The sequence below is a fragment of the Rhinolophus sinicus genome, linkage group LG04 (assembly GCF_036562045.2).
Source record: "Rhinolophus sinicus isolate RSC01 linkage group LG04, ASM3656204v1, whole genome shotgun sequence".
In the NCBI taxonomy this organism is placed as follows: Eukaryota; Metazoa; Chordata; class Mammalia; order Chiroptera; family Rhinolophidae; genus Rhinolophus; species Rhinolophus sinicus.
The window spans coordinates 177,362,525-177,383,400 of record NC_133754.1 but is presented as its reverse complement, the minus strand read 5'-3'; the positions used below and the strand labels follow the sequence as shown (position 1 = coordinate 177,383,400).

Below are 20,876 nucleotides of genomic sequence, written 5' to 3'. Positions count from 1 at the left end.
GGAGAATTCAACTAATTTGTACAAATAAAGAATCACTTTATTCCCCTAAAGGTGAAACACAAAGTAGTTTCCGTCACCATGTCCAGGAACCCCAGACGATAGAAATTTCTTACACAGAAGGCTTCCAGTCCTTCCCAATTCTTTAATTTTAAAACAAGAAACTTTTAGAAGTTATATATTCAACTTACATTCTAATTCCGTATGTCAGCCAGTTAGATTTTGGGCCTACCCTCAGCCATGATAGCCTCATGACCACACACACGCGTGTGCACGTGCGTGCACACACACACACACACACACACACACACACAAATGGCACCATAAGAGCCATCTTTGTTCTGTGTCCATGCCTTCAGCTGACAGTTTAAACTTTTAGATTCATTATTTTATTTCCATAAACTCTCCAGAACAGTCAGAAGCATCAATCCCATCCCACAGACCTTGCACACATTGTAACCACGAAGGTGACTACAGCAGCTATTTAATGTCTTAAAGTCTTTCCTGCAATTGACACTTCTTACTAAGCAATAATAGGTGATCAGATCATTTAAATAACTGTCCTGCCACAGATGTCTAGTCGCCCATCATAGAATAGGGTTCTACTTGTAAGGAGTTTCATGTTAGTCCAAACTAAAACATCCCGATACCAGCATCCCACTTTGAAACTATTTCTTAGGACCTTTGGTAGATAGTTGGCAAAATGGACATTATTATCCCCTCTCCGTATCTGCCCTTTTTGCATAGCCAGACATGTGAATATAGAGCAGCAAGCCTCCAACCTATCGGCCAGAATACTGTAGTGACACAAGTGCTGCCCAAGCTGAGATTAGGGAAGCCTGGCCCAGAGCAGTGGCAAATGACCCATAAACGCAGGAACAAAAATCAAGCATTGTTGCGTTATATCACCACGGTCCAGGGTGGGTTTTTATACAGCAAAAGCTGGTTGGTATCACAGCACTGCTAGTCCTGGGAACTATCGATCAGGGTCTGGTCAGAAAAATCTAGGTATTTCAAATGAGGGATTTTAATTCAAGAATTAGTTACATGGGTGATGGAACTGCTAAAGAGATAGATGGGACAGTGAGGAAACTGAGAAGCTGCAACCATCCCAAAGGCCAGAAGAGCACAAGAAGGGCGTGGTGTTAGGAGAAGCCAAAAGCCAGGGTGGTCAGTGAGAGATACGATACCGTGCAACCATGCAGCGTACAGCTATTGGATGGAAGCTAGAATCACAAAGGAGATTTTCAGCTTTGTGCTTTCTCTTTAAGCTCACTGGCGCCGTTAGATGCAGCCATTTCACATGCCAGTTGGTCCTGGATATCTTTATGTCCTTTATTTCATTAAATAAGCTAATATATGTGTATAGTACAGAGCCTGGCACATAAGTGTTATATCAGCCATTGTCGTCATCATCACCATCATACAGTTTTATGGCAGGAACTATTATTGCGCCAAAGCCTTTGCTTTTGATGAACACCTCATTCATGGGAGCCCAGAGGTAATTTAATTAACCACTTACCACTATATTCCACAAGTTGCCAGAAATCTATCTCTGTTCCTTTAACCCCAAACAGGACTCATCTAAATAGAGAAAGACTTTATGGAATGGCATGTTGGGTAGGAAAACTGAACCCTCGAGTCTTAGAGTGGCCTAGCACACACAGGTTTCTCATTCACCCTACATATCCAGGGAGGGTTGGAGACAGGCCATCTGCTCCATATTGTCACTTGGGGACCCAGAATAATGGAGGGTCTGCCATCTGTGGTACCGCTAGTCACAATGTCACGGGAAGAGAGACACTAGAGAATCACACAGGGGCTTTTCCGTGCCTCGGCCTGGATGTATTGCATGAACCTGCCTGTGCAAAGGAGCTACAAAGTGGAGTCTGCCATCTGCCTGGGAAGGGAGAACTAGTGAGTAGTGAATAGTAGCAATGTTTACTACAGAAGGGCAGGAAGCAGGTCACAGTACTTAGCAAATCACTGCTGAAAAAGAAATACAAAGGAACTATGGGAAGAAAGGCACGGATAAAATCTTGCCGTATAATCTGAACACCAACCATGACCCCACCATGCATTATATCCCTGCTGACCTCCACACTCTTGGAAAAATCTGCCATAATGTTAGTCCTTGACTTTGTTACGAATAATCTCAAAATGACCTCCCTGAAGTCCCAGGTAGGAGAACTGATTAACATGCCAGGCAGTCTATGTCACGTGCCTATATTTTAGCGACAAGGGATATGGAGAGGAAATTTGCCTATTTTAGTTTCCATACTGGACAGAGGATGCTGTTGCATCTTGAATTTAGGATTCATGCTAAATAAAGGGTATTCACGTTCTGGGCAGCCAAAACATAAAATTGTGCACTCTACAGTTCAAATGTTTTACCTATTTAAACAATTCATATAAATAGAATTGTATAGTATTGTGCACTTTTTTTTTCACCTGGCTTCTTTTACAATATAATTATTTTGAGGTCCATCTATGTTCTTGCATGTATCAATATTTTGTTCTCTTTTATTGCTGTGTACTATTCCATTGTATGGACACACCACAGTTTGTTTATCCATTCACCTGCTGACAAACATTTGGGTTGTTTCCACCTTTTGGCCACAAGAACACAACTATGAATGGTCATGAACACATCTTTTTATGAACATATGCTCCATCTGCCAGATTGTAGGGTGTGTGCTTAAATTGTTAAGAAACTGCCAAACTCTTTTTCAAAGTAGACATCCATTTGCCATTCCTACCAACGGCGTGTGACAGTTCCAGTTCTGCCACCCTCACCAGCACTTGATATGGTCAGTTTTCTTAACGTTAGCCATTCTAATAAGTGTGTGATATTATATTACTGTGGTTTTAATTTGCATTTGCCTGAAGACTGATGAAGATTAAAATGATTTTTTCATGTACTTAGTTGCCTTCTATGCATCTGTTTGAATATTTTGCCCATTTGTACTCTATTTCTCCCAATCTTTTTATCGTCTTGTTTTTTGCCCTATGTTTTCTTCTATATGTTTTATTGTTTTAGATTTTAATTTAGGTCAATGACCCATTTTGAGTTAAGTTTTGCTTATGGTGCAAAGTACTATCAAAGTTATCTCTTTTCTTTCTTTTTCACATGGATCTCCAATTATCCTAGAGCTATTTTTTTAAAAAGACTATTCTTCCTCTAATGAATTGCCTTTTCCTATTTGTCAAAAATCAGTTGTCCATATAGGTATAGGACTATTTCTGGACTCTTGATTCTGTCTCAATGATCTATTTGTCTTAAAACCATATTGTCTTAATTACTGTATCTTTAAATCTAAAATTATACCAAAATAATTGGCAAAATAAAAAACACAGAAACCTAACGGAAAATAAAAGCTATGAACAGTTAACAGAGAAGGAATGACAATGGCTCTTAAACAGGCAAAAGAATGCTCAACATCAGTCATTTAAAAAAGAATGTAAACTGAAACTACACGGAGATACAATTCATACCTTTCAGATTGTGAAACACCAAACATTTTAACAAAAATTTTAACTGTATTGACAAGGGTGTGAGGAAATGGGTACTTTCATCCGTTGATAGGGCAAGTTAAACGGCAACAACCTCTATGGAAAACAATTTGGCAACATTTACTTAAGTTTTAAATGAGTATAACCTTTGATCCAGCAACTCTATTTCTAGGAATTTATCCTGCAATATAGTTCAACATGGGCTCATTGAGCATATTGAAGTATTTCCACTGTGGCATTTCTTAAAATAGCAAAGACAGTAAACAACCAAAATGTCTGACAACAGAAAACTGGTTCAATTATGATATAGACATAAAATGAAATACAGTTCACTGTATGAATGAAATGTTAGATGTATGAAAAAGAATGTTAGATGTATGAGATATAATGGAATGATGTTCAAAATACACTGATGAGTGAGATATTCAAAGTACCAAAGAGCCGGATGGAGGCAGCCACGGGGAACATTTTCTCCTCTTAGCAGTCACACAAAAGGAGGGCTGTGGAAACAAAGTTTCGGCGCCTCTGGCTCACTGTGTGGAGACAAGAGAAAACCTGGAGACGGGCTGGGTAAAAGACACATCCTGGGCGCCTCTTCCAAGTGCAGACAAGGAGAAAGCTCCTGGGCCTGGAGGGAACAGAGGAGGCCTCGCCCCGACAGCCGCTGGCTAGCCCCCTGCGCCCTGCCTCCGAGGTTCAAGCGGCTGGCTCTACCATGCTCCCCCAAATACCCTTCACCCGGTTCCAGAAATAAATGTTTTATAACAAAACAAAACAAAAAACAAAAACAAACAAAACAAACCCTGGAGTACTGAAGACTGTTTTTAGTGCTGCCATTTGTGTGAAAAAGAGGAACTATATACTCTCTCTTTTTATTATACAGAATGTATATTTTATTGTATATAATATATTTATATAATACAATGTTATGTATAAATATAATACACACACACACACACACACACACACATAATAAAACCCAAGAAACTGAACAGCAACTGCCACTAGAGATGGGTAATGATGAGTCTGGTGCTGCAGGGAGAAGATGATTTCATGTGCATTATATAACCTTTTTCTATTGGAATTTTTTTACTCATGTGTCTTTCTTTTTCAATATGAGAAACGAATTTATTTTTGAAGAAGAAGGGCAGAATAAAGGTGCATGCTACCTCAGATTAAGAGTGATTATCTCAGGATAATGTGATTACATTTGATTATCACTTTCTCCTTCGTGCTTTTAGGCACTTGACACATTTAAGAACCTGCAAATGTGTTAGTTCTATAATCGGAAAAGTAAGTACTTTAAAAATATCCTAAGAAAGCTTAGGAAGGGATTAGCTTTACCCGGGATAAATGGACAATGTCCAATAGAGAATGAAGAAAAAGATTTGCACTTTTTGTGTCATTCATATACACACATATACACCCACAGCACACCATTCAAAATATATTTCTATAAGTAAAAATCAGTCATTAAGAAAGGTAAGAAAGTACAACAGAAAAACATTAAAAGCAAAACGTACTTAAAATTCTTTACTTTTTCAAATGGGACAAAGTTCTACCATCTGGTAAATGAGAAGAACTTGCTACCAAAGGCATCATTATGACAGTATCATTATGACTGTCTAATGCTTTCATCATCAAAAGAGTCCGGTGACGTCACCATTAGCAGACAGTCGAACACAAGGAGAATATTATGCAATATCTATTTTTTCTTTTACAAAGACACTAAAATATTATGCTCAGAAAGGATCCCAAGACCTACTCTTTACATCATCAAAACTAAAGGTAAGGCTCTTAGGAAGGGACTGTATGAAAGTTTAGATGACCGGGCAAAATCATAGGTAGGGATCACCCCCAAACCTTGCCCTTAAAAATATATTGTACAAAATGGGTGACATGTAAACATATTACTGGCCTTTAAGAATAATATAATTGAGGGTACATTGTCAGAAAACAATCTGGCTAGGTGGAGTCTTACCTCATACATAGGGTATTTCTAATGTTCTTGAATTTAAAAGTTGGTCATTTCACTTTGCTGGGACACTAAAATTATGCCCAGTTGAACCTTTCCCAGTCTGGTATTATCTATACAAGAACTGTCCAAAGAATATAATACAAGTCACATTTGTAACTTTAAATATTCTGAGAATCACATTGCAAAAAAGATAAAATGAAACAGTTGACATTCATTTTAATTTTTTTTGAACTTCAAAGTACCTAAATTTATTGCAGTTTTCAATGTGATTATTAAACATTTAAAAAATTTTTAAATTACAGTTGACATGCAATCTTATATTGGTTTCACATGTACGGTATAGTGGTTAAACATTTATATAACTTACGAAGTGATCTCCCCAATAAGCCCTGGCACCCTACATATTTATTACAATATTATTGACTATATTCCCTATACTGTAATTTACATCCGCGTGACTATTTTGTTCACTACCAATTTGTACCTTTTAATCCTCCTTTTCCCTCCTCCTTTCATTCCCCCAACCCCCTCCCATCTGGCAATCATCAAAATGTTCTCTGTATCTATGCGTTTGTTTCATTTGTTCATTTATTTTGTTTTTTAAGATTCCACATATAAGTGAAATCGTATGGTATTTGTCTTTCTCTGTCTGACTTACTTCACTTAGCATAATACCCTCTAGGTCCATCCCTGTTGTTGCAAATAGCAAGACTTCATTCTTTTTATGGCTGAGTGATATTCCATTGTACATATATATATACCACATTTTCTTTATCCAATTGTCTGTATCAGTGGACACAGGTTGCTTTCATATCTTGGCTATTGTATATGAAATATCTTTCTCTGTCTCTTGGTGTAGCCTTTGTTTTAAAGTCTCTTTTGTCTAATGTAAGTATATTGCTACCCCAGTTTTTTTTTTTTTTTCATTTCCATTTATATGAAATATCTTTTTCCATCTCTTTACTTTCAGACTGTGTGTATCTTTCGATCTAAAGTGTGACTTTTGTAGGCAGCATATGTATGGGTCTTGTTTTCTTCTCCATTCAGCCACACTATATCTTTTGATTGGAGCATTTAATCCATTTACATTTAAAGTAATTATTGATAAGTATGTAGTTATTGCCATTTTATTATTCATATTTTGTATTTATTTTTCCTCTTCTTCTTAAAGAAGTTCCTTTGACATTTTTTATAATACTGGTTTGGTAGTGATGAACTCCTTTAGCTTTTTTTTTATCTGGGACAGATGACATTCATTTTAATAATATATTTCATTTAACCCACTGTATCCAAAATTTCATTTTAACATGTAGTAAATATAAACAACATTAATGAGATATCTGACATTATATTTTTCAAACTGAGTCTTCAGACTCCCTGTTTGGACTAGCAACATTCCAAGTATTCACTAGTCGCTTGCTGTGAGTGGCCAGCAAGTGGAAGTACCATACTGGAAGGTACAGAGCTAAAACATTTTGCTCATTAAGTAGGTGTTCAAAAAGTCAATATCAGAGACTTCCATTTTACTCCAATATGTAACCCAAAAGCAGAATCTGTTCTCAGATGATACCTACTGAAAACCGGTGTACACGTGTAAACAGAAATCCTGATACCTTCAACACAAACTCGGTGCGTTGACTGGAGCCAAATATTCCATTGTAGAGCTTAATGCCTTTAATTTAGACTTTTAACCACTGTTTACAGAGATATGCCTGTGAGAGAGCTCATATATTTTTAGGTCACTAATCCTATGGTTTTTGAGTAAATTATTACTCAATATCTTGGTGAGGAAAAAATACATAAATATCAACTTTGGGGAAAGAATACACCCCAGTGCTTAAGGATGTCTTCTTACGTCCCTCATTTTATTTTCCCAGAACCACAAGTTAACTAGAACAAGAGTTTTACTGAATTGCCTTTATGCAATCATGGTGGACTTTGATAAAGGAACACAAAAGAAATGTCACCCACACTCTGCACCTAATCTAAAAGGGACCAGTGGCAACCTAAGGGAGATTTTTGCAGGCACTTCAAACAATATAGGTGGTTTCCCTGGCTCAAGTCTGCATTCTTTCTAAGGCTGAGCATTCTAGAATCAGACGTGGTGGCCAAATTTCCATAAATTAATTCATTAATAGAAGACGGTAAGGAAATTGTTTTGTACTTTCCAAAAAAAAAACTTTTTCTTCTTTTTTTTTTCCAGCAGAGAATGAATTCTAAATGGAAAATGCTGTTATTGATTTCATTTGCTTTATCACTGATGTTGATTAAGCATCATTTCCGGTAAATATAAAAGATTAATGAATCATTGCCTTAAGTGATTGGCACATTTGATCCAAAATAGTGAGTTCTGTCCAAAAGTCTTAGTAAAGACTCTCTAAGTTAATAAAAAATTACCTCCCCTTTGGGGTACAAATCAAATCATAAATACATTAATTCTTTCCAACACTCGACAAATACTTATTAAGATCTTCTTGGCCTTGTTCTAGGTGCTGGGAAAACAGTGATAACCCAAACAAAGTGACTGTTCCTATGGAAGTTTACATTCTAGGTGGATAAAATGGCCGATAAGCAAAGAAATGTATACTATAATGTCAGGAGCATTGTATTCTATATATTAATAATAATGCTATGAAGAAAGAAATCAGACAAGATAAGAGGATAGAGAGCGTTGGGGGCTATTTTAGATATATTTTAAACTACACCAAAATTCCATCTCATAGGAACAAGACTCAAAGCAACCTGCTGTAGAAACACAGCTGTACTGGGAAACAAATTTGCTAACCTGCTAAAATTCTCTCACATAGATAAATTCAAATTCTTACCTCAGCCATGCCTTCCTCCTTATAGTCTTTTATTTTAAAAAAAAAAAAAGATAAGCAATGTAATGTTACTGAACACTATTTGAAAATCAGCTACATTATGGGAGCTAATGTCTTTTAACATTAACCCCCTTGCTTTGTTTCCATATGTTATTGGCCCTCTGGAGTATTGGACTTTAAGAACTTGTGGTCACTTGTAATAATATCAATAATATTTCTTTGAAGATAATAATGGGATATCTGAATCAGAAAGGAAATTATAGACTATAAACTCACTGCAGATACCAGAACTGCAGCATTATGCCTGCCATGTACATAGTAGATGTTCAATAATTATTTGGTTAACAAGTGAGTAAATGAATGGATCTATAGTCTAGATTTTCTGTTATTCTAATTGCAATAGGCTTTTGTTCAAATTTAATATTAATGCCTTTTTAAAAATTTATCTAAAGAATAAAGAAGCACCTACAGAAGACAAGTCTCTGCTGGTAAGATTCTTTGTTCCATAAATATTCTACAAACACTGTATTGAGGGCAAACTGGCTGGAATCAAATAGTTGCTAATGGCAGTGGCAGTGAGAAAGCACAGAAACCTAGACTAAATTCTCTAGAGGCAACCACTGATAAATTTTTTCTTGGGTATCATGTCAGAAATATTCATGTGCATGAGTTTGTACAGATATGTGTATGTGTACATCTCCAAATGTGGCTCACTCGACACATTCACCTGCGTACACCAGACATGTTTTTGACATTTTCTATAGTTTAAGTATCTCTGTCCAGGATGATGTTTTTCTTTAGATTAATAGCCATCATTATAGTCAACCATGTTTTCTACCATTGACCATTGTGTAGGACCTGAGAAATTAGTGAGACCAATCATCAAAAAATAAACTTAAAAAAATTCATTTGTCACTGTATATTTTTAATTAGGTTTGGCAGGGATGATCTGGATTTTGAATGAGCACAAGGCCTGGACAATCCTATAGTGAAATATCTTTGACTGAAAACACCTCTGAAATGTCAAAAAGCACTTTTAAAGGGTTATTTTAATATTTGATTTTGAAATAATTACAGGTTCACAAGAAGTACAAATGGTCACATGCACCTTTGACCCAACTTCCCCCAATACTACTTCATACATAATTGTTGTACAATATCAAAACAGGAAATTGATGTTGGGACAATGTATGTGTATCATTATATGACATTTTATCAAATGTCTAGGTTTGTGTAGCCACTACAGCAATCAAGATACAAAAGAATTCAATTACCACAAAGATCTTCTCTGAGCTACCATTTATACTCACACCCAACCTCCTCTCCCTGACCCTCCCTAACCTCTAGTACCACTACTCTATTTTTAGCTCTATAATTTTGTCATTTTGATATCTATAAATAGAATCATACAGTATAGGATCTACTGAGATGAGCTTTTTTTCATTTAGTGTAATGCCCTTGAGATCCAGCTACATTGTTGTGTATATCAATAGGTCATTCCTTTTTATTCCATGAAGGGATGTACCAAAGTTTGTTCAACTATTCACCTACAGAGGGACATTTTGGTTGACTGTTCTATATAGCACTTGGAAAATATCAATCCATTTCCTTATGGGTCCATGGTTTCTGATGAGAAATCCACTTTCATTCAAATTATTTTTTCCCTATAGGTAAATCATTTCTCTCTTCTGCTTTCAAGATTTTTTTTATCTTTAGCTCTCAGATATTTGATGCTCATGTGCCTTAACATAGGATTTCTTTAGGTTTATCCTGTTTGGGGTTCATTCAGTTTCTTGAGTCTGTATGTTTATGTCTTTTGCCAAATTTGGGGGAGTGTTCAGCCATTTTTTAAAATACTTTTTCAGACCCATTCTGTTTCTTTCCTTCTGGCACTCCAATTACATGAATGTTAGATCTTTTGTTATCGGCCCACATGTCCCTGACATTTTTCTTTTTCCCACTGTTTTTCTCTCTTTTATTCAGATTGAGTGATTTCTATTATTCTATTTTTATGTTCACTGATTCTTTCCTCCATCCTTTCCAGTATGCTGTTAAGCCCATCCTTGAGTTATTTCAGTTAATGTTCATAGTTATGTAATCAGCACCAAATAGTGATGTCATGTTATAAGAGTGCAACATATATTTGTGGAATGAGTGGATTACACTTAACCTGATTTTCATTTTGTACCCAGGGATCATGAAACAGAAGAACCTCAGCTCTCAGACTGGTTTAATCCTAAGTAAGAACAAAAAATTCTGCTTACAACATAATAATAATAATAATAATAATAATATAACTCAATTTGAACGGTGGAGATTTTTTTTTTCATCATCAAATTGTAGCTATCCTGGGAGGCTTCCAGGACTTAGAGATTTTACTTTTAAGGCTTTTATATACAAAACTAGAGTATACTTATAAAGAGTCAGGCAATTAAGGGTCATAATGAGAAAGATATTATCTGGTTTAACATTCCTGGTTTCTTTAAGGGAAACAAAAGAATTTCTTTAGAAGCAGCCCAAAAATGCCACTAATGACTCTTCTTGATTTTGGCATTAACATTCAGGGGAGAAGCTCATTCTTTATAATGACTATCTGGTATTCTACTTTATGGCTGTATAGCATAGTTAATTCACCCAACTCCCCATTAGTTTTGTATTGTTTGCAATTTGGGGGCTATTGTAAGTAATATTTCAATAAATATCTTTGTACATAAGTTTCTGTATGCTGTTTTGTTAATTTATCTGTAGGATGAATTCATATTGTGGCATCATTAATTTAAGAGGATACAAGCATTTAAAATTTTGATTCAGGTTGCTAATGCCATTTAATGATTATACCATTTATTTTCCAATCAGCAGTGGATAAATGCTGATAAAATTTTATGTTTCATATATTTATATTTTATTCTATCAAACATTTTATTATTGGCAAAACTGTTAATTAAAATATCTTAATTCAATTTGCATTTCTGTAATTATTATTAAATTTCAGCATCTTTTATATGTTTATTATTTATTTGTATTTCATCATCTGTGAATTCCTTTTTCATATTTATATTGTTTAAATGAACAGGTGCACAGAATAACATTAAAAATAATCCTTATTTCATGACTCATCTCATCATTAGTTCATGCAAAACTTATTTATTTGTGTGCTTTCTTTCTTGCTTTTGTAAAATGAAACAAAAAGTACAACTATAAATAAGTTCAACATAAGCTTTGTGTCCTTCCCACTACCCCAACTCTCTCTCCTCACCCTATGACTCCAACAACCACCTCCTTGAATCCTGGTTGATCAGCCCCTTGCTTTCCTTTTTTTAAAAAAAATAAATTTTATTGGGGAATATTAGGGGACAGTGTGTGTCTCCAGGGCCCATCAGCTCCAAGTCGCTGTCTTCAATCTAGTTGTGGAGGGCGCAGCTCACTGGCCCATGTGGGAATCAAACCGGCAACCCTGTGGTTCAGAGCTAGTGCCCTAACCAACTGAGCCATCCAGCCGCCCCACTTTCTTTTTATAAATATAAATTTATGTTATCCATATATATTCTGAAAAAAGTCTATTTTTAAATTTTAGCTGTTTATAACTTTATAAAGAGGATATCATGCTGTATGTAATCACCAGGGACTTATTTTTCCCCATAATATTAGATTGCTAAGATTCATCCAAAAATTGCATATCAGTGTCATCCATTTGGATGGCTACATAATAAATGGCTATGGAATTACACCACAGTTTGTTCATCCACTGCCCTGCTAAGGGCACTTAAACTCTTTCTAAGTTTTTGCTGTTGTGAACATTAAGACCCTCTGATCTTGTAAGATGCTTTCCAGGGAGTTCAAAGAGTTTAAAATATGAAAAATAATTACAAATAAAACAGCTGCCTAACATCTATCTCTGACCTCATATTTAGCTACTGTCTCACCCCACTGTAATCACACTGGCTTCCTTGATGTTCCTCAGATACACCAAGGATGCACTCACCTCAGGGCCTTTGCACCTTCTGTTCCTTCTGCATGGACCATTCATCCTCCAAATAGCCAAATGGCTCATTCTCTCACTTCCCTCAAGACTCCACTCAAATGCTATCTATCAGTGAAGCCTTCTCCGACCACCTCATATAAAAACAGCATCCCCGTTTCCTTTCTTCCCTATCCAGTTTTATCATTCTCCATTGAATTCATCAGCATCTGACATACTATATATTTGCTTATTTATTCATTTATTATCTGCCTCTCCTCACTAGAATGTGCGTAGAAAAGAGCCTAGACATAGTAGAGGCTCAATATTTCTAGAATAAATACATACATGAAACCTTTGGTCTGATTAAAATGATAGCACTTTCGTGACAATGTAATAGTGGTAGAAGGCATTCTTTACTTTAATTGGAAGGCTTGTGCTTTATTAAGCATCACATTGACTTTGAGTTGAAAATAAAATGACCTCTTCAATATTGAGATAGCAGGGAAGAAGCTTTTTTGTTCTTATTTATTAGAAAAAAACCATAAGCTTAAAGTAAATATGAAAGAATAAATGTCTCAGAACAGCCAAACAAGTGTGAAAAATAAGACAATTTTGCCTTAACAAATATCAGAATATATTTTCTAACACCACAATGATCAAATCAACACAGACTAGACCAGAAGAACAGCAAATCCAGAATTAGATCACAGTACACTGTATAAAAATTTATATATAACAATGTTGGTATTATAAAAATCAGTGAGGACAGCTATGAACTAGGTACAAAGAGAATTCCCAGAGTTAAAGATCTGATCCTAGCCCTGCAGACACTTGAGAGGCTCTTATATGGAGCTTCCCTCCCCATAACCAGCTTCTAGAATTTATGACCAGAATTATTTGTTCCAAATATAACACATGACAGTTTTACTTAATTTGGGGAGGAATTGACATTTTTCTATTTAAATAAATACTTATGGCTACAAAAAAAATCAGTGAGGAAATGATGAATTATTTCATAAATTGGGCTGGTATTATTGGCAAGCTCAGTGGGAAAAATGTGGAGCCCCCATACTACACCATATATAAAGATGTATTCCTGAAAGATTAAAGACGTACATTTAAATATAAAGCATTAAAAGTTCTTATTAAAAGTCAGTAAGAGAACATGTAAAATCTAGGTAAGAAGGAGATCTTTTTCTTTTCTTTTTAAAAATGTATTGGGGTAACATTAGTTAATAAAATTATGTAGCTTTCAAGTGTACAATTCTATAATACATCATCTATATATTGCATTGTGTATTCACCACCTAAAGTCAAATCTCCTTCCGTCACCATATACTTGGTCACATTTACCCTGTTCCACCTCCCCCTCTCCCCTTACTCTCTGGTAACCACTAAACTGTTGTGTCTGTGAGTTTTTGTTTGTTTGTCTCGTTTGTTTGTTGCTTTCAGCTTTATATCCCACATATGAGTGAAGTCATATGGTTCTTGACTTTTTCTGTCTGACTTATTTCACTTAGCATGATAATCTCAAGATCTATCCTTGTTGTCGCAAATGGCAGTATTTCATCTTTTCTTATGGCTGAGTAATATTCCATTGTATACATGTACCACATTTTCTTTATCCAATCATCTAAAAAAGGACACTTCGGTTGTTTCCATGTCTTGGCCACCATGAATAATGCTGCAATGACCACAGGGGTACATATGTCTTTACGGATATTTTCGGATTTTGGGGGATAGGTACCTAGAAGAGGGGTTGCAGGGTCATATGGTAATTCTATTCTTAATTTTTTGAGGAACCTCCTTACTGTTTTCCATAGTGGCTGTACCAGTTTACATTCCCACCAGCAGTGTATGAGGGTTCCTTTTTCAAGAAAGAGATCTTAATAAATGTTGGAAACCTAGTAGCAATTTTAAAAATTCACTTCACTATATAAATTTTTAAAAATTTTAAATTTGGTTTAAGAATCAAAATTTAACAGATGAGAAAACCATCTGGGAAAATTTATTTGTAATACAGATGATAGAGTAGTAATCTAAATATAAGGAACTCTTACAACTTACTGAGAAAAATTAAGAATTCGAAATAAAAATACGAAAGTCATAGTAGAGCAAATTGAGATAGCCAACAAGCCTATGAAAAGATGTTTAAATTCACTGGAAATTAGAGAATTGTAAAATAAAGTAATAATGAATTTTTATTCCCATCAAACTGGAATTTTTTAAAAGCTACAGTCTAATAGTGTAGAGAAAATTCTTGTGGAGATATGAATTATAGCCTTTTAAAAGGTAATTGGGAATATCTATTAAAAATGAATGTACAGGGACGGCCGGATGGCTCAGTTGGTTAGAGGGCGAGTTCTCAACAATAGGGTTGCTGGTTTGATTCTCACATGGGCCAGTGAGCTGCACCCTTTACAACAAGATTGAAGCCAATGAGCTGCCACTGAGCTTCTGGAGAGGCGGCCGGATGGATGGCTCAGTTGGTTAGAGCGCAAGCTCTCGACAACAAGGTTGTGGGTTCAATTCCCACATGGGATGGTGGGCTGTGCCCCCTGCAACTAAAAATTGAAAACGGCAACTGGAGTTGGAGCTGAGCTGCGCCCTCCACAACTAGTTTGAAGGACAACGACTTGGAGCTGATGGGCCCTGGAGAAACACACTGTTCCCCAATATTCCTCCCAAAAAAAAAAAAGTACATATAGAGCAATCATACTCCTGAAACTATCTAGTAAAAATAATAGCCACAATACATAAGGACATAAGGTTAAGAAAGTTTATGTATCATTTCTCATAGTGACAAAAATCCCAGAAATAAAATTAATTTAATACCTATTCTAAGGAAATTGCTAAACAAACTGTCCACACCTTGAAATATTATTCAGCCATTAAAAAGAATGAATAAGAACTAGTCCAGGTCACCTGGAAGGATTCCCACCAGTTGTGTGGAGTGAGAAAAGCAAGCATTATCTCATTACAGTAAAATTAACAATATTTTAAAAGACTGGATATATATTTGTATGTATAGATGTGTTTATGTTGTACACATATTATCTATAGAATATGAATATAGAGGGGAAAGAAAGAAAAGTGCACAAACTAGGCTGCTAATATGGCAATCAAGCCAGGAAGACAGGAAGTGAAGAAACTGTATCATGATGGAGCAGGAGTAGATGTGGAAAATGTATACCCTGGAAATTCTCTAGTGCTATTCTATCATGATTCTGTCCATTTATGGTATATTTATTTCCAATATATTACTTCTGCCTTTTACTCCATTTAGACTCATGCTCAGTTTGCTAGAACTAGATGTAGGTCAATATAGACTTGACTTACAGGAAGAGCCCCCACCTTCTCTCTCCAGATAAACTTTTTGGACAAATTATACTCTTCCATATTGTAAATATGAATCACATCTCACCAAATCTTCGTGACAGTGATACGTTATAGCATTGAAATCATTTCAAACCCATTTTAATATCTATTTTCTCTTTATTAAAAATGTGCATATCTTGGGCCATATATATTATTTCCCTCCATCATCATTGTGCTTCATTCTATCATTCTCACCTATGATAGTCTATAGTACTATGACAGTTTAGCCTTTTATCTGTTTACTTCCTTTCTGGAAATTTCCATTGTAAGCAATATACTTCATGATGAGGTCATTTTGTGTTCTGCTCAACACCATGTGCTCAGGCCTCATGCAATGTCTCCTAAGCTTCTCAAATACAGTGGTACCTCGGTTTTCAAACATAATCCGTTCCGGAAGACCGTTCAAGTTCTGAAACGTTCGAAAACCGAGGTGCAGTTTCCCCCTAGAAAGTAATGCAAAATGGATTAATCCATTCTAGACCTTTAAAATCAACCCCTAAAACTAAATTTAGCGTGAATTTTACTATCTAACGATACCATAGACCCATAAAATTTATGGCATTCGTAAACCGAAATGTTCGTCAACGGAGATGTTCGAAAACCGAGGTACCACTGTACTGAATCTATCTGAGTATAAGAGAAGCCACTCAAGTGAGATGAACTAACTTTTCATCAAAGGGTTGTTGGCAGAGATTTGGGCAAGGTTAAGAGACCCAACAAAAGATATGGAGATACCAAGGCACTTGCAACAGCAGGAAGCTGTGACCACCCAGGCCTAAAGGGACAAGGGAAGGGACGGTATTGCTGGAGACCAGAGATTTCTGGAACCATGAACTAGCCGCCCAACAGAAGTTGTGCTTGCATCTGGACATAGCCACTGCTAAGATCTCAACAAAGCTGGGAGAGAGAGGAGGGGAATAGATAACCTCTCTTCCTGCCCTCTGATCTTATGCTGGTGCCTCCCTTTAGCAGGACCCACTGGAAGCCATACAGCAGGGGTCCTTGGGTGATCAGTCTGCTCCCAAGGTGTACGGATAGGCAGAGAAGAGCTGAGGATGGATAGAGAAATGGTAAATGAAGAATGACTAGTACAATCTACTGTTTTTGCCACTAGCATCATTTCTCAACTTTCACTTAGATGAAAAAGCTCATGTTCCCCAAACAGGAGAAACATGAAGTCCCATTAGCTATGGGGTATCAAGAGGTGATGGCAACTCAGCCATCTCGAGCATTCTTCATACAAGGTGGCAGGGAAAGAGGAGAGAATAATTAACATAACAAATCATGGCTACAATCCCACCTCTGTAGTTACTCAGGAGGTTAGTAACACAGGAAGGAGTTAATAATCATTGTTCCATGGTTTCCTTGACCTCTGATAACCCCTTCAGTGAACCGAGTTCTTATCTGATGGGGTGACCCAAAGCTCGATTCCGGAAGTCTGAGTCCCTTAGGCGTCCCACCTTATTGAGTTGCCACAATTTCCTATTGACTATTATTACTGGAAACAGGGGTATTAAGGGGCACCCCAGAGAACCACTTGGGTTCTACATGCAGCCCTGACTGCCAGCATTGCATAAGTGCACCTAATACCCACGTCGTGATGAAGACCCGTCATCCCGGCCAGTGCAGTCAGACCATTTGCAGCCTGTTAGCTCAGCAGCATGAGGAACCTCAAGTGACCTGCTATCAGGTTCTTAGAACCATGAATTATTCCCTAGAGGAAGGACTCCTCCCTTGGCACGTAGGAACTTTAAACCCACTGAAGCCAAGGTCACAACAACAGCAAGTAAACATTCTATAAGCGCATTATTAGATGTAATGATGAGCAGAAACATCCCCGCATCCATCTTGCTTTATGGGCTGTGTATATTAGCTTTGGAAGAAATGGTATCTCATGTTATTCATTGGCTCAAAGTATGAAGATGGAGCATAGAACATGGACCTCAATGTCTCAGCGAATTATCTCTGAACTCACACTGAAATTGAGACTTGTCCTGGCCACTCCAGTTGCTACCAGACCCGCTGCCTCCGGACAGTGGTGCACGTAGTCAGACCAGAGAACTTTATGGAAGTGAGTCAACTGCCACACTACTGTCACCCTGAAATGTGTACGTTGTTTGGAGGCAATGTGATGTGTGACACAATGGCAATGAATATAAGATATTCTGCAAGTTAACAAAGCTGGCAGATTTGTAGGCAGGGAAAGCAAATGCATACCCAGAACGTGAAACATTCCCGTGGGAACGATGCTGCCCCTTTCATTATGGAGTCTAATATAATCAACCAGCCATCAGTTGGCGGGCTGGTCCCCTGGGAAACAGTGTCATATTATAGGCTCAGTGTTGGCCCCTGCTGTTGGCAGGTTGGGCACTCAGCACTGGCTACAGCTCAACCTTAGTAAGGGGGTGTCCGTGTCATTGAGCCCATGTGTAACCTCCATTGGACCCCAAGTAGCTGGGGCCACTTTGTACATAGACACTAAGCCAGCCATAAGGGACAGTAGGCAGGGCACCTGACTGACATCCAGAGGACAGGTTGTCTCGTCCACCTGATTACTGAGAGCCTCCGTGCAGACGATGCCTTCTGGGCAGCATTTACCTCCCAGGTGAAGAGTTTCATCCCTTCATAATATAATACAGTAATGTAAAGAGTAATATAAATCGAATGATTCTAAGTCTCTTCTCCTTCTTTCTCTTCTGTTTATCAGACAGTTTCTAAACACAGGTCTTTATTTGCTCTCTGCTTTCAGAGACTCTTTCACTCTGGTAGCAAATCCTTAATTTGATCTAACGATGAAAGGGATGATTTTGAAATGCTTTCATATTCTCAAATAGATATTGATTTGTATCTGTAGTGTACCTAATTTCTAAGCATCCTCACTGTGACAAAGACACATTGGGCCAGTATGAAGGTGGAGTTTAAGACCTGTGAGTCAAACAGCAGTCCAAAAATGTAAAATGGAAAATTCCAGAAGTAATTGATTCATAAGTTTTAAATTGCATGCTGTTCTGAGCAGCATGATGAAGTCACACGTCATCCCACCCATGGCGTGACTCATCTCTCTGTCCAGGGTATTCACTCTGTACGTGCTGCCACCCATTAGTCACCTGGTAGCCATCTCAGTTATCAGTGCGAAAAAACATAGTCTATATAGAGGGCTCGGTACGATCCAGGTTCAGGCATCCACTGGGGTCTTGGACGGTATCCCCCATGGATAAGGGGGGGCTACCACTGTATATTGTTATTAATATACTATTAAGGGTTGCCAAATCCTGGTCTGGATTTGTAATTAAAACCTACAATCACCAATAGCAAAATGGCTTCTCCCTTTATATTCAGTTCTTTCCAAAATGAAGTTCTTAATTTGCTTTAATAGTTTAATGCCCTGCCTCCAGCTGCTGCCGTTTCGTTATTATTAGAAGCAAATCTATTAAGTCTCCCGTTTTGGACTCATCTCACTTTTCTTCCAGGTTGCACCAACGGGCCTAAAGCATTAGGGAAAAAATGAAAAGAGACTACTCTAGAGCTTCTAGGAAAAGAGCAGGGAGGAAGAGAAAAAGGAGAGGGGGGATATAAAGAACAAGACAGGAGGAGACAGTGGTGCTGCCTGCTTTAGCCAATAATCAGACAGATGCTCAGACCCTGAGCTACTCCAGTTTAAGCTGCAGTCAGAGCTCAAAGAAAAAAATCCCTGGGCCCAAAAGGCTCTATGGTGCAATGACTAAAGCACAGATTCTGAAGCCCAACTGACTAATCCTGAACCCTGACTCTGCCATTTATTAGCTGTGTGACACTAAGCAAGTTACTCAACCCATCTGTGCCTAAGTTTTTGTCATAAGAAAAACAGGGATAATAATAGTACTTATAAGACATGGCAAGGATTAAACAAGTAATGTAAAGCACTCAATATAACCGTGCCTGGCACATCGTAAGCACTTTATGACCATTAGCATATCCACTTGGACAACTTCTGCTGTCATAATAAAGTGGTACCTGCTTCATTGGCTTCTTGTTTGTTTAACAGAAAACGCCTTGATGTCATAACAACAACTGACTGGCTTGCTCCAGTCATATGGGAAGGAACTTACAATACACAGGTCCTGGAAAAATATTATAAAAGGCTGAACATTACCATAGGATTGGTGGTATGGGCTGCTGGAAAGTAAGTGCTATTCATAGTCATCCTTTTTTGTTTTGGAAAAATGGAGATCAGCACCCATAGACTTTCTATACCCAAAGAGCTGTTCATGATGAACCCTAATCATTACTTCTGGCTCATCTGTATACTTACTCATTTATAGTCATTATTTTCTCCAGCTGGGGCTGAGTCGTTAACACTACTTGGGAATCTTTTCATTAATAGCCATTTAACTCCCTTTGTCTTTCTTCATACAAACTTGATGGTTCTTCTCAGGCCCCCAAGCTCACTACATTCTCTTTCACTGACCAACTTCTCGCCCCTTCCCTATGGGTAGTTCTTTAGCAACAGTGACGTGTATATTCAACCTGATGATTTTCAGTTTTTCTGTTTGTTTGTTTTCTCATGTTTCACAGGTTTATAGGAGAGGACCTGAAACAGTTCATCCAATCTGCTAATAAGCACTTTATGATTGGCTACAATGTTATCTTCTACATCTTGATGGATAACTTCTCCAGGATACCTCACGTAGAGTTAGGTCCCCTTCGAACATTTAAACTACTCGCTATTGTATCAGAGGGAAAGGTGTGGGAAGACTTGAACGTCATGGGCATGAAGACCTTAAATGTGTACATCATAAACCATATGGAGCGTGAAGTCGACTTTCTCTTCTGTATGACGGCGAACCAGATCTTCAAGAACGACTTCGGAGTGGAAACCCTCGGCAAGTCTGTAGCTCAGCTTCACGCGTGGTGGTATTTTGAAAACGCTAAAAAAGTCCCTTATGAGAGAAGACCTAAATCAGCAGCTTTCATCCCTTTTGGAAAGGGAGATTTCTATTATGACAGTGCAATTTTCGGTGGCACACCCCAGGAGGTTTTAACTTTCACTGCAGAATATCAAAAAGCAGTCACTAATGACACTAAAAATGGACTTAGAAGCACATACGAATGTCACCTCAACAAGTATTTTTTTATCAATAAGCCCACGAAGTTGTTATCACCAGAATACAACTGGGATCCAACTTTTAGAACTCCTCCACAAATTAAACGTGTTAAGATAGCACGGCAGTCAAAAAGGATCTGATGG

The 20,876-nt window shown here is 37.4% G+C and overlaps 1 protein-coding gene across 1 annotated transcript; it reads left to right on the top strand.

Annotated features, from left to right (window-relative positions):
* Nucleotides 1–2,061: 2,061 nt before the first annotated feature.
* On the top strand, nt 2,062–20,873 carry LOC109447135 (N-acetyllactosaminide alpha-1,3-galactosyltransferase-like 1). Its single transcript, XM_074331537.1, has 4 exons — nt 2,062–2,123; nt 10,503–10,550; nt 19,674–19,811; nt 20,204–20,873. The coding sequence occupies exons 1-4, from the start codon at nt 2,062–2,064 to the stop codon at nt 20,871–20,873; spliced, it is 918 nt and encodes a 305-aa protein (XP_074187638.1).
* Nucleotides 20,874–20,876: the final 3 nt, after the last annotated feature.